The 14,093-nt window shown below is 39.2% G+C and overlaps 1 protein-coding gene across 10 annotated transcripts in view; it reads left to right on the top strand.

The window, feature by feature from the left end:
• Positions 1-14,093, top strand: part of anks1b (ankyrin repeat and sterile alpha motif domain containing 1B) — a 444,290-nt gene that overhangs the window by 155,241 nt on the left and 274,956 nt on the right. For all 10 annotated transcript variants that reach the window (XR_010006296.1, XR_010006295.1, XR_010006294.1 and 7 more), the window contains 2 exons: positions 1,505-2,076; positions 4,002-4,074. Coding sequence is in view for 7 of the 10 variants with exons in the window: in XM_062980966.1 (XP_062837036.1) it covers positions 1,505-2,076; positions 4,002-4,074 (645 nt within the window). In the remaining 3 variants the exon portion in view is untranslated. The remainder of the gene's footprint in view (positions 1-1,504; positions 2,077-4,001; positions 4,075-14,093) is intronic.

The following is a 14,093-nucleotide window of genomic DNA, read 5'->3' as shown; positions in this document are numbered from 1 at the left end:
ATTCTATTTTGGACAGATTATTTATAATTTATTACAAAAGTACACAAATAGCAGCTGCACATATTTATTTTAGTAAAATACAATAACAAAGCCACAGGAGAATTGTGGCCTCTATTACTGGCCCATTCTTTCATCTATTCAGTTATACATTAATCTGATTTTACATCAGACTTATGGGTTTAGGATAATTATTATACTTTGCATGTAGTAGGTCTTTTTTCACTATGCTTTATGTGAAAGCAGGGGGATGAATCACAGGTATAGAAAATATTTAGTACCAGCAATGTTCACTATCTAAATACTGGATTGTGAGTAAGAAGGTTCAAGTATCTATCATGTTATGTTTACTGCCTTACTTTGGGCAAACACACACACACATCTTAGGATGCTTCTGTGTTGATGCTACAATCCAGTTTGAAACTGGTTTGATGCTAAGAAGGTTATTACCTTTGCCATGAAACCTAGTCTCAAACCACTTTACAGATGCCCACCTCCATTGCAGATATGCAAATTAGTGCACTGGAGGCATATGGGTGGGGGGGAAAGGGAAAGTGACAGGGGTTGATTAGCCCGCTTCTGCCCAGTTATGCCCTTGGGGTGCTTTTCACCAGCCCTCATTTGGGATTCTTTACTGGGCCTCAAAAGGGGCAGGTGTCTACAGAGACGATTTCGCTCTGGATCTGTTATACACTGGCATCTGTTGCAGCACATTTTTGGGCTGAATCCTTACATGCCTACTGCAGTGCACATTGGCAGTGTGCATTTTGTGGCCATGGCAGCCAATTCAGCTTCAAAATGCATTATTTGGTCAGTGTAGAAGGGCCCTTAGACTTCCTTACCTATGGGGTAAACTCTAGAGGAGATATGTTAATAGTTTCTAATACACAGAGAAGTGTGGTACCTTGAAGGTTAGCAATTTAAGTACTAATCAACTCAAGCCCATTTCATCAATGTTATCCTATTTCCTATTTGTTCTGTTCAGTTGTGTGCATAAATCTATCTTCCAAATGAGAATTGTACTTGTGCTGCTTTAGATTCACAAAATATTGTGCCATAATAGATTAGTTTTTCAAGTCCTATAAGGCTATAGTGTTGACTATAGTGGTGGCTTTATAAGGTCTAAAACATATGATATTCTGGACTGTGTTGTTGGGATGATCATGTGTTTTGTGTGTCTTCAAGTTGTTTCTGACTTATGACAACCCTAAGGCAAACCTATCACAGGGTTTTCTTGGCAATATTTCTTCTTCTGAGGTTGAGAGTGTGTGATTTGTCCAAGGTCACCCAGTAAATTTCCATCGTTGAACAGGGATTAACTCTGGTCCCCAGAGTCATAGTCCAATAACCATACAACTGTGTTTCTCATTTGACAATGTACCCAAATCAATATATTAAAGACACATTGCAATTGAATGAAGACACATTTCAATTAAAGATGTCTGTTTATATTTTAGAGAAGTTTTTGATTAAAATTGTAAATTGAAAGAAATACTATATTTTACAGGAACCCAGCAAACATCAATTGAAAGTGAGCATCTTGAAGCCTATCCTTCTGAGCAGTTTGCTGGTCTGCTTCATGGATCATCACCTTCTTGTGATCCACCTGATAATCCACTTCAGCTATACAGAAAAGCAAGCCCATCTGATGAATTACATAATGATAGTAGCTTGAACCTGAGTATTTTGAATACAACACAATTACAGCAAGAAAACAGCACTGATCCTCCAATTAAAAAGAAAAAACCACTTGTTTCAAACAGAACTGTATTTCTTTCAAAAAATAATCTAGGAGAAACTAAAACACTGGCTGGCATTACAAGAACTGGGGATCAATGGATTGTTAATGCTGCAGGGTTTGTGGAACGTGCTTGCACACTAGGAAGAATAAGATCTTTGCCAAAGACTCTTCTTGATATGCATTTATCCAAATACGTTTCAAAATCTGACTCTAACCTAATTTCCTATCCACCTACTGAACAAAAAGCAAGAAGAAATTGGAATGAATCTACACCAGACCCTGAAAACTCTAAAGGAACATCTGAAAGAACACCATCATTTACTTCTGAGTGGGAAGAAGTAAGTTTTTATCTTTTTTATACATGCATTCATATATGAAAGATAAAAACTGTGTTGGGTTAGGACCTTGGGTAGCAAGTGCTGAGAAAGATCCCTGCCTGAGTTTCTTTTTACCATAATCACAGTAGATAATATTGTTCTGAATGGACAAAGAAGAAACAAATAGGTGTAGAGCAGGAATGGGCAAACTAAGGCCCGGAGGCCGAATGCGGCTCCCTGGGTGCTTACCTCAGGCCCTCCTCATTTTCCCTGTCCTCTTGACATAAGGAAATTGTGGCCCGCCGTATTCTTATGCAGAAAGGATGGGGGAGGAAGGTACGCAGCAGTTGAGAGCTGTCTGGAGCACTCTTAGCCACCACATGTTTCTCCCTCCTTCACCACATGTCTCTCCCTCCTCCCAGCATAAGGATGATGTGAGCAGCCTTATGCCAAGAGGATGGCAGTCATCTGTCTCGCCCTCCTCCCAGCATAATGATGAGAGTACAGCCCAAAGATCGGGGGAGAAGGATCGGGGCAGTTGCCACATGCCTCATTTTCCTTCCAGCATAAGGATGGAGTGAGCAGCCTTGTCCTTATGTGAGGAGAACAATTTGAGAATGCTCCGCCCCTTCTGGCCCACCCTCTTCCAGGCCCTCCCCCTCCCGGGCTCATCCCACCCAGCACTTGCCTGGCCACCCTCTTTCCCAGCCCAGTCCTCTCAGCCGGGCCTACAATGCGACCCCAAGACAAAAAAGTTTGCCCATGCCTGGTGTAGAGACTGTTTTCTATGGTCACGGTGCATATTGCATCTTTTAATAGTGTGTCCACAAACATATATGTGTTTCCCTCAGTAGCCTTCCATGTCATTTCCACAAAGTCACTACTGAAACTTTAGCGTTCTTTAAAAAACATCTCAAAAGAAAGTTGTAAAGCCAAGAGTTTCAAAACTGATTTTTCATGTGGTACAGGAGCTGTTACTATGAAAGTGTCAAAAGCATGCATATATGCAAGCCTTTGCACATGCCCATAAGTGTGCTATGCTTTTTAGGAAAATAAAAGTCAGACTGTATCTCGCAGAGAATCTATAATGTAATATGATATGCCACATACCTTCTAGATATACAGAACAAATTCAGACGTTTTTGCTGCCAAGCCACAGGCGTAATGGATGTTATTATCTCCACCGAGAATTCAGTCATCTAGATGTAATCTATGGCTTGCTGCAGCTTTCAGGTGGAAACCTACTAATACTTTCCATAGTGCAGTTTGTAAACTCAAGGAATTATCCTGAGTAGTAGTTATTGTTACTGTTTTTGTTATTATTGTTATTGTTATTATTATTATTATAGAATATAATAAAAACAAAAGTACTTTTCTATTATTCCAGGAAAAGCCAACTGTATGTACCACTCTACCTATAACAAAGTACAACAGAAGAATATGCAGGCACAATGGTTATGGGTGAAACCAGGTTAATTGATCAAGTAGCCCATATGCACTGTCTGTAAAGAATATGTACTTTTTGATTAGTAATTGTTGCATAAGAATAGAAAAGAATGCAGCCTATTAAAATATTGCATATGTTATATTAAGTATGCATTTATTTATAATGTGAAATATTTGATCAGAGAAAATACTTTATTTATTTTGTCAATCCACTAATTTTTCTATTAATATAAGGTATAGATCAGAATTAGGAGCCCTTCACATTCAATTAAATGACTCCTACATGGCTAACTCCTTTTAAGTGAATGAGACTTGAGCATTCAAGGTTAAAGTGCCTTGCTTCTTTGTGGTCTCTGCAAATAATTCAAAAGGTCTTTTAATTTTATGCTTCTCAATGATGCCATTATCCTTTAACGAAATTATATATTTTGCTTCCATGCTTGGAAACATTTAACAACGCTTAATGTCAGACTTATCTTTTTCTTATTTTTTCTTTGCAGATTGATAAAATTATGAGTTCCATAGATGCTGGTATAATCACAGGACTGGGAGAGATTAGCAATGGTGTACCAAGTAAGTTCTTTTTGCTTTCAGATTGTTTAATTAATACATGTTTTGAGAGGTAGGACAATGGTAAAAATATCCATGTTTTGAAATAATTTCATTTTATCAACTGGAGTAAATCTGATGCTGATATTATCTTACCAACCTACAAGAAAGACTAAATAAGAATTTAAAATGTTATGGTTGTTACTTGATTAATGACATATTCATTAATCCTGTGTTTCTAGATGTTGAGCACTCGTTACCAGAGTCTCCATCTTAATTATGTGATTGGGGGCTGTAAATACAAAGGGAGAGCAGATTCTTGTCCTGATGGATTGTGTCATCTAAGCCACCTACTCATAACTTGTTCTAGATAGTTGACAGTTCTTTGATGAGGTTTCATGTAAGGTGCCCAATTCCTCCAAGATGCGTTTTGTTTACTCTTGGGAGCAAACTTGATTATATGTGCATGTTGGGTGTTCGTTAGTAAAGCAACAATTTTCTTCTGTAGTGAGGTTCTAGAAAAGAGAGGGAAAGAGAACAGGAATTATTAGGAATGTACGAAAAACGGCAAAGATCTCCAAGAAGAAAGTATTTCTGTTCCTTGTTCTTTTTCTACAACTGGCCAATGGTAAAAGGAATGATAATATGATGATATGGCGATCATTTGACAATCTTTAGGTAATACCAAGTCCTTAGGTATAGGAGCTGAGTATCCAAAGAACAAAGTAAGAAAAAACATGGAGTAAAATAACCGTTGCTGGGTTGAACATGAGTGATCTAGATCTTGCTTTGTTCAGCAAACTGTGTTACACCTCTTGGATTCCTGTTGATAATAATTTACACTTCCATAACATTTTCTAGCTTTTAATTGTTTTTAACTTTTGTATTGCACCCTTTAAACTTGCCTACTGTGGAGTGTTAGCCACCTTGAGTCCCCACAGGGCTTCTTTGCTTACGTCAGTAGCAAAAGGAAGAACAAGGAGACGATAGGGCCTCTGCGAGAAGATGGGATAATGCTGACAGAGGATAGGGAAAAGGCAGAACTATTTAATGCCTTCTTTGTCCCAGTCTTCTCAGAAATAGAAAACCAGCCTCAACCTCAGCAATATGGAGTGGATGAAGGATTGGGGGAAATCCAACCCCAAAGGGAAACAAGTCATCCAGGAATATCTGGCTGCTCTAAATGAATTCAAGTCTCCAGGGCCAGATCAACTACACCCAACAGTATTGAAGGAACTAGCGGAAGTTATTTCGGAACCACTAGCAATCATTTTTTAGAGTTCTTGGAGAACAGGAGAAGTCCCAACAGATTGGAGGGGGGCAAATGTGGTCCCTATCTTCAAGAAGGGAAAAAGGGACGACCCAAACAATTACCGTCTGGTTAACCTCACGTTGATACCAGGCATGATTCTCGAAAAGATTGTTAAGGAAGTGGTCTGCAAACACTTAGAAACAAATGCGGTCATTGCTAATAGTCAACACAGATTTATCAAACACAAACCATGCCAGACTAATCTGATCTCTTTTTTCGATAGAGTTACAAGCTGGGTAGATGCGGGGAGTACTGTGGATGTAGCCTATCTGGATTTCAGTAAGGCCTTCGACAAGGTCCCCCATGACCTTCTGGCAAACAAGCTAGTCAAATGTGGGCTAGGCAAAACTACGCTTAGGTGGATCTGTAATTGTTTAAGCAAACGAACCCAAAGGGTTCTCACCAATGCATCATCTTCATCTTAGAAAGAAGTCACGAGTGGAGTGCTGCAGGGTTCTGTCCTGGGCCCGGTTCTGTTCACCATCTCTATTAACGACTTAGATGAAGGGTTAGAAGGGATGATCATCAAGTTTGCAGACGATACCAAACTGGGAGGGATAGCTAACACTCCAGAAGACAGGAGCAGAATTCAAAACGGTCTTAACAGATTAGAGAGATGGGCCGAAACTAACAAAATGAAGTTCAACAGGGACAAATGCAAGATACTTCACTTAGGCAGAAAAAATTAAATGCAAAGATACAGAAAGGGGACGCCTGGCTCGACAGCAGTATGTGTGAAAAACATCTTGGAGTCCTCATACACAACAAGTTAAACATGAGCCTACAATGTGATGCAGCGGTGGAAAAAGTCAATGGGATTTTGGCCTACATAACTAGGGATATAGCGTCTAGATCCAGGGAAGTCATGTTCCCCTCTATTCTGCCTTGGTCAGACCACACCTGGAATACTGTGTCTAATTCTGGGCACCGCTGTTGAAGGGAGATGTTGACAAGCTGGAAAGCGTCCAGAGGAGGGTGACTAAAATGATTAAGGGTCTGGAGAACAAGCCCTATGAGGAGTGGCTTAAAGAGCTGGGCATGTTTATCCTGCAGAAGAGAAAGCTGAGAGGAGACATGTGGGAACAAGGGAGAGGGCCTTCTCTGCTGTGGCCCCCCGATTGTGGAACTCACTGCCCGGTGAGATTAGGCAAGCCCCCACACTAGCAGCCTTTAAGAAAGACCTGAAAACATGGCTTTTCCGTTGTGCCTTTGGAGAGTAATCACTACATACATCCCTTTTGCTGCTCTCCTTCAATATTTGTCCTCCAGATCGCACCGCCACTTTATGATCCTGTCCTCTGTGGTTTTTACTCCTACTTCCTTTCTCACCTCGAGTTTTAATCTAGTGTTCATGTGGCCCGCCCTTGGTTTTATTGTTCTTTGATCTTGTTTAATGTAGTGTATATTTTCTTTTATTGTGTTGTTTAATGTGCTATGATTTGTTGTTCTGTTATATTTTGTTATATTGTATTGTTCTGGGCATGGCCCCATGTAAGCCGCCCCGAGTCCCCAATGGGGAGATGGTGGCGGGGTATAAATAAAGTTTATTATTATTATTATTATTATTATTATTATTATTATTATTATGATAGCCATGTACAAATACGTGAAGGGAAGTCATAGGGAGGAGGGAGCAGGCTTGTTTGCTGCTGACCTGCAGACTAGGACGCAGAACAATGGCTTCAAAGGAAAGGAGATTCCACCTGAACATCAGGAAGAACTTCCTCACTGTGAGAGCTGTTCGTCAGTGGAACTCTCTGCCCCAGCATGTGGTGGAGGTTCCTTCTTTGGAGGCTTTTAAGCAGAGGCTGGATGGCCATCTGTCGGGGGTGCTTTGAATGAGATTTTCCTGCTTCTTGGCAGGGGGTTGGACTGGATGGCCCGTGAAGTCTCTTCCAACTCTGCAATTCTATGATTCTAACAACAACAACAACAACAACAACAACAACAACAACAACAATAATAACAACTCTGGCCAATAACAATATTAGAAATTATTTTAAAATATTTTGAGTATCAAGAACCCCAATGAGAAGCTTCCTGGGAATCTTCACAATTCAGGATGTATTCTGCATAAAATTCACATATTATTTTCCATAGAAAACAACATTTTCTGCATAGGAAACAGCTTTTTCTATGACAATAGTATTTCTGCATGGAACTAAATTGTAAATTGCGAATAGACTTAAAAAACGACATGATTTTTAAAGCCTGTCTTATAGTGGGAAGAAAATTGCTAAAATTACTCATTGCTTCCTTCAAGAAGAAAATTACTTCCAAATTACATCCCTGTGATTTTTGCAAGGATACATAGTAGCAGTTGGAGAAATACAGACAGTAATTGTTGTCATGTGAGAAAGCTCCCCTGTTAGCTGCCAAACAGCTCACAAGCCAAGAGGGAGGGTTTTTTTTTCTGAATAGCAACAATGTTCTCTGTCTTTCCCTATTGCCACTGGGCCAATAGCCATTTTACTTTCACTACAGCTTGTGTAATTCAACAGAATCTCAGTCATAGTGTGGCTTTCATATTGGGCTGAATGTTTCCATAAACGTATTAATATCGTAAGAATTTGAAAGTAAAGAATGAATAATCCACTCTTTGAACTCTAAATGGCTAGGAGCTAGGAATGGAAGCCCAAGGCAGAACATATGCACTGTGTTTCATGCTATTACATGAATAAAATCCACTGTTAAGGATTCAGGTTACTTCTTAAAATGGCTGGCTGTTTGTCCCTTGATCATTGATAGCCTACACAGTGCTTTTTTGGGCACATGATGCTAGGGGAAATGGAAGGAAAAAAGAAAGAGGGGCTGACTAAGGACAAGATAGATAAATGTCGCCCTTGAAGTGACTGACTCCACCTTGAAGGAGCTGGGGGTAGCCACGGCCGACAGGGAGCTCTGGCGTGGGCTGGTCCATGAGGTCACGAAGGGTCGGAAGCAATGGAACAAATGACCAACAACAAATCTGTAAAAAAACCCTTTCTCCATTGTTTTGGATTATTTTGATGATGAAAAGCAATACCAGCACAAAATTTGGAGGCATTCAATATACTCTTTTTCTTACATCAGTCTAGCACTGACAACAGCAATGGTATTCAAGCTGTATGTTTGTTTTAGTAACTGTGTGAAAGGTCAGTGCTTTCATAATGTTCATTATGGAACCAAGAGAGCAGCTCCATGCTTTAAATAAGAGGTTCTCAAACTTCTTCAGTCACAATGCTCTTTTTGAAGCAAAATTTTCTCATGGAGCCCCAAGAAATGTTTATATATTATATTATATATTACTAGCTGTGCCCGGCCACGCGTTGCTGTGGCGAAGTATGGTGGTATGGGAAATAAAGTATTGAGGAATTGGTGGTAGTTAAGGTCAAGGGTAAAGGTTTTCCCCAGACATTAAGTCCAGTCGTGTCTGACTCTGGAGGTTGGTGCTCATCTCCATTTCTAAGCCGAAGAGCCGGCGTTGTCTGTAGACTCCTTCAAGGTCATGTGGGATGACTGCATGGAGAGGCGTTACCTTCCCGCCGGAGCAGTACCTATTGATGCATTCACATTTGCATGTTTTCAAACTTCTGGGTTGGCAGAAGCTGGAGCTAACAGTGGGGGCTCTCTCTGCTCCCCCAATTCAAACCTGTGGCCTTTCAGTCCAGAAGTTCAGCAGCTCAGCGCTTTAACACGCTGCGCCATCAGGGGATATTATTTCCTAAAGGTTGTGAATATACAATATTTCTGATTGGTTTTTTTTGTTTGTTGGAGGCAAGTATGAATGCTGCAATTAGGAAAAATGATTAGGATGTAATGGCCTTGCAGCTTTAAAGCCTGGCTGTTTCCTCCCTGAGTGAATTTTTTGTTGGGAGGTGTTAGTTGGCCCTGATTGTTTCCTGTCTGGAATTCCCTTGTTTTCAGAGTGGTGTTGTTTGCGATATTTTATGTGCTTCTACTGTCTGTGGCCCTGAGAAAACAGAGGATTTTCCAGACTTTGATGATGGGAATACTTTGTTGGGAGGTGTTAGCTGGCCCTGATTGTTTCCTGTCTGGAATACCCTTGTTTTCAGAGTGATGTTGTTTGCGATATTTTATGTGCTTCTACTGTCTGTGGCCCTGAGAAAACAGGATTTGCCAGACTTTGATGATGGGAATACTTTGTTGGGAGGTGTTAGCTGGCCCTGATTGTTTCCTGTGTGGAATTCCCCTGTTTATTTACTGTCCTGATTTTAGAGATTATATTGTTCTGCATTATTCTATCCCAGTAATTATTTCATATTAAAGAAGAATCTCACTTATCCAACATTCGCTTATACAATGTTCTGGATTATCCAACGCAGTCTGCCTTTTCATAATCAATGTTTTTGTAGTCAGTGTTTTAAATTCATTGTGATATTTTAGCGGTAAATTTGTAAATACAGTACAGTAGAGTCTCACTTATCCAACATAAACGGGCCGGCAGAACGTTGGATAAGCGAATATGTTGGATAATGAGGAATTAAGGATAACCCAATTAAACATCAAATTAAGTTATGATTTTACAAATTAAGCACCAAAACATCATGTTAGACAACAAATTTGTCAGAAAAAGTACAGTAGAGTCTCACTTATCCAACACTCGCTTATCCAACGTTCTGGATTATCCAACGCATTTTTGTAGTCAATGTTTTCAATACATCGTGATATCTTGGTGCTAAATTCGTAAATACAGTAATTACTACATAGCATTACTGCGTATTGAACTACTTTTTCTGCCAAATTTGTTGTATAACCTGATATTTTGGTGCTTAATTTGTAAAATCATAACCTAATTTGATGTTTAGTAGGCTTTTCCTTAATGCCTCCTTATTATCCAACATATTCACTTATCCAACATTCTGCTGGCCCGTTTATGTTGGATAAGTGAGATTCTACTGTAGTTCAGTACACAGTAATGCTATATAGTAATTACTGTATTTATGAATTTAGCACCAAAATATCACGATATATTGAAAGCATTGACTACAAAAATGCGTTGAATAATCCAGAATGTTGGATAAGCGAGTGTTGGATAAGTGAGACTCTACTGTAAATACTACATAGCATTACTGTGCATGGAACTACTTTTTCTGTCAAATTTGTTGTATAATATGATGTTTTGGTGCTTAATTTGTATAACGATTACCTAATTTGATGTTTAATTGGCTTTTCCTGAATCCCTTCTTATTATCCAACATATTCACTTATCCTGCCGGCCTGTTTACGTTGGATAAGTGAGACTCTACTGTATATTTCTAATCTTATATTATCTGCTCAGAACTGGATTATCTGAGGCCCCTTCTTCACAGCTGTATAAAATGCACACTGAAGTGGATTATATGGTAGTGCGGAGTCAAGATAATCCAGTGCAAAGCAGATAATATAAGATTATAAATGGGTTATATAGCTGTGTAGAAGGGCCTTGAGTCTACACTGCCATATAATCCAGTGCAAATTAGATAATCTGTGGAAGAAGCCTAAGTGAGGCCTAAATCTGCCTGTCCCCTAACTGAAACTTGGCTGTCCCTTGGTTGCTAGGCAACCAAGTGGGCAGAGATTAGCCCTCTAAATTGGCAGCAATTGGATAAAAAAAATTATTGCTTTCCCTCTAATTAGGACTTTATTTTTCTTTTCTTTTTGTTGTATCAACCTTGAGGCGTGGATGATGGGTTGTGTTGTCAAATTTTGAGGTTGGGGGGGCCTGTACTTTTGTTGTTTTGTGAATTGCCGTGATGCCATCACTCTTTTATAGATATAGATATAATGTATATATATCAGGGATGGGCAACACATTGTGTTTTAAAATTTGATAAACAGGCCAGGCTAATGGCAAATGGATGGAAAGTATTTGTGTGAACTAACTGAAAAAAACATGAACGAATTCCTATGCACACTGCACATATCTGGTTTACAATGCAAATAAAATAGGAAAGAAAGAACAAAACAATATTTAAAATGAACAATTTTAACCAACATAAATTAACAGTAATTCAGTGGAAAACCCCAGGTGCCATCCAGTCCAACCTACTTCTGCGACACAGGGAAAAGCACAATGAAAGCACTCCCAATAGATGGCCTTCCAGCCTTTGTAATAATAATAATAATAATAATAATAATAATAATAATAATAATAATAATAATAATAATGGCAGAAATCCCAGGGGTCATCTAGTCCAACCCCATTCTGCCCGTCAGAAAAAGCACAGTCAAAGCACCCCCTGTGTGGTGGGAGAGAAATAGGATTTTGGAAGCAAGAAAGGCAAGGGGGAAAGGGTCTGTGAGGCGATGAAGGTGAGGAAAAAAGGCTTTTGGCGGCAAGGGAAGCGGGGTGAGGAGGAGGAGCAGGAAAGAGGAGAGAAATATTGGTGGGAGAGGAGGAGGAAACCTCAGAGCCCCTCAGTAGGTGGGCTTCACGGAGACCCAAGGACTCCGCAGAGCACTGTTTGAAAACCACTGCTTAAAATGATCTTAACTTTTTAGTCCCCAAGAGGAGTGCTGATGTTGAAGACTGAAGATAATATGGAACAGAAACTTTGTAATGGTGGAATTGCTGGAGATAGGGACTAGGTATTTTTGAAAGGGCAGCAATTCTATTCAGGTGTACATACTTGCCGGTCCTATTGGGATTAAGAGAAAGTAATATTGTCATTGTCAGAAAATGTCTGCTGTAAGGAAGCTGACAAAATGACAACAAGGTAAAAGTTAGAGTTAGTAAAAAAATTTAAAAAATGGATCATCATACATTTGCATTGTTTTTACATGAAATCCTTTCCATCAACCACAATAAAAGTAACCTCCATTCACTTTAAAGAAGATACTATTGAAACCATATGTGGAAAGAGAGCTAACATATGATTCAGTGGCAGTTTTAGCATGGAGATTTCTTGTAAAATTTGTGAGGATTGTATAGGAACAGTGCCTCAAACTCATACATTATTTTTTATATATTTTAGACCACTAAGAACCAAAGTTTAACTTTTGTTTAGGTCTAGCAGAAAAGAGGTAGATGGCTCTACCACATTAGGAAAAGGAAGCTGATTGTTCCAACCTGCTTATTTGTTGAATGTTGGCTTCTGAATGCTTATGTCCAGAAACTGAGGGAGTGGCTTGGATAACTGCATCTGCCAAGGTCTTTTGGACTTTCTGGAAGAAATTTGTTTGAGGAATAGATGCCTGGGGGTAGATTAATTGCAGCCACCTTTTTGCCTACTATTTTATTTTTGTTACTTCTGTATTTGCTTCCATTATGTGTAAAACTGCAAACATGGATCCTATAGGATCTTCACCAAAGTTCACCAATTGTGTGTTTGTGTGTCCACTATAACAGTTTGATAAAGTAACATTTCTCTGGTTTCAGTACTAGGCCCCGTATGGTTTGAGGGAAATCCCATGTCAAAATCATGCATATTTGTCAGAGTCACTGAAATGGCCAATTAATTTCTTTTAGAATATTACTAACTTGTGTTCTATAAGGCTAAAGGAAAGAAAATCACAAAACATTGTACTGGTGGCATTTTTATGAAAGTATGAACAAGATGATTACAAATACAGACTACCCAGTCTAATCATTTTCAAACATTGTTATTATTATTGTTGTTGTTGTTATTGACACAATGACATAGTATGACACAGCAAACAAGATAAATATGCTGGATTTCATTTCACAAAATCACAAGTCGAACACTTCCCAAGTGTCTAGGACTGTGTGATGTATTTTCGGATGATGTGCGCAGATCCCAGTAGGGTGGCCTTTTGCAGTTGGCAGATCGTTATTTTATCAATGTCTATTGTTTCCAAATGCTGGCTGAGATCTTTTGGCATGGCACCCAGTGTGCCCATCACCACCGAGACCACCTGCACTGGTTTCTGCCAGAGTCTTTGAAGTTCAATCTTGAGGTCCTGATAGCGGCTGAGTTTTTCCTGTTGTTTTCCGTCAATGCGACTGTCACCTGGGATGGCGACATCAATGATCCAAACCTTTTTCTTTTCCACAACTGTGATGTCTGGTGTGTTGTGCTCCAGAACTTTGTCAGTCTGGATTCGGAAGTCCCACAGTATCTTTGCGTGCTCATTTTCCAGTACTTTTGCAGGTTTGTGATCCCACCAGTTCTTTGCTGCTGGGAGGTGGTACTTGAGGCATAAGTTCCAATGAATCATTTGGGCCACATAGTTGTGCCTCTGTTTGTAGTCTGTCTGTGCAATTTTCTTACAGCAGCTGAGGATATGATCAATGGTTTGTCGGATTATTATTATTATTATTATTATTATTATTATTATTATTATTATTATTATTATTATATTTATATCACTTTGTCCTTTTCTAAGAGTACAAAGTAGCTTACATTGTACTCTATTCCATGTTATCCTAAAAACAACCCCGTGAGGAACATAAGGCAAAGAATCAATTATAGTATTGAGCACTGCTAAGAAAAAAACTTTAAAAACTCTGTTATTAGCAAGATTGTGCTGCAGAGAATATAGATTGTGCTGCAGAGAATATGGCACAAAAACACTTATGTCGTCTCACTGTATTTTGGAAATTTGAATAAACACTGCCAGAGATTCCAAACAGAAAGTAGTAGTAGAGTTGATAGCAAACTCTTTGGGGGAAGGGGGAATGCACAGAAATGAAAATAAAAAATATGTTATGGCAACATGATGGAATAAAGTACTTCACAATTTTAACTCTTACAAAAACCAGGTGTAGATGCTATGTTTGTTGTGCATA

Source organism: Anolis carolinensis, chromosome 5 (assembly GCF_035594765.1).
Source record: "Anolis carolinensis isolate JA03-04 chromosome 5, rAnoCar3.1.pri, whole genome shotgun sequence".
NCBI lineage: Eukaryota > Metazoa > Chordata > Lepidosauria > Squamata > Dactyloidae > Anolis > Anolis carolinensis.
Note: the sequence above shows the minus strand (reverse complement) of the source record. Positions and strands in the feature narration are given on the sequence as shown.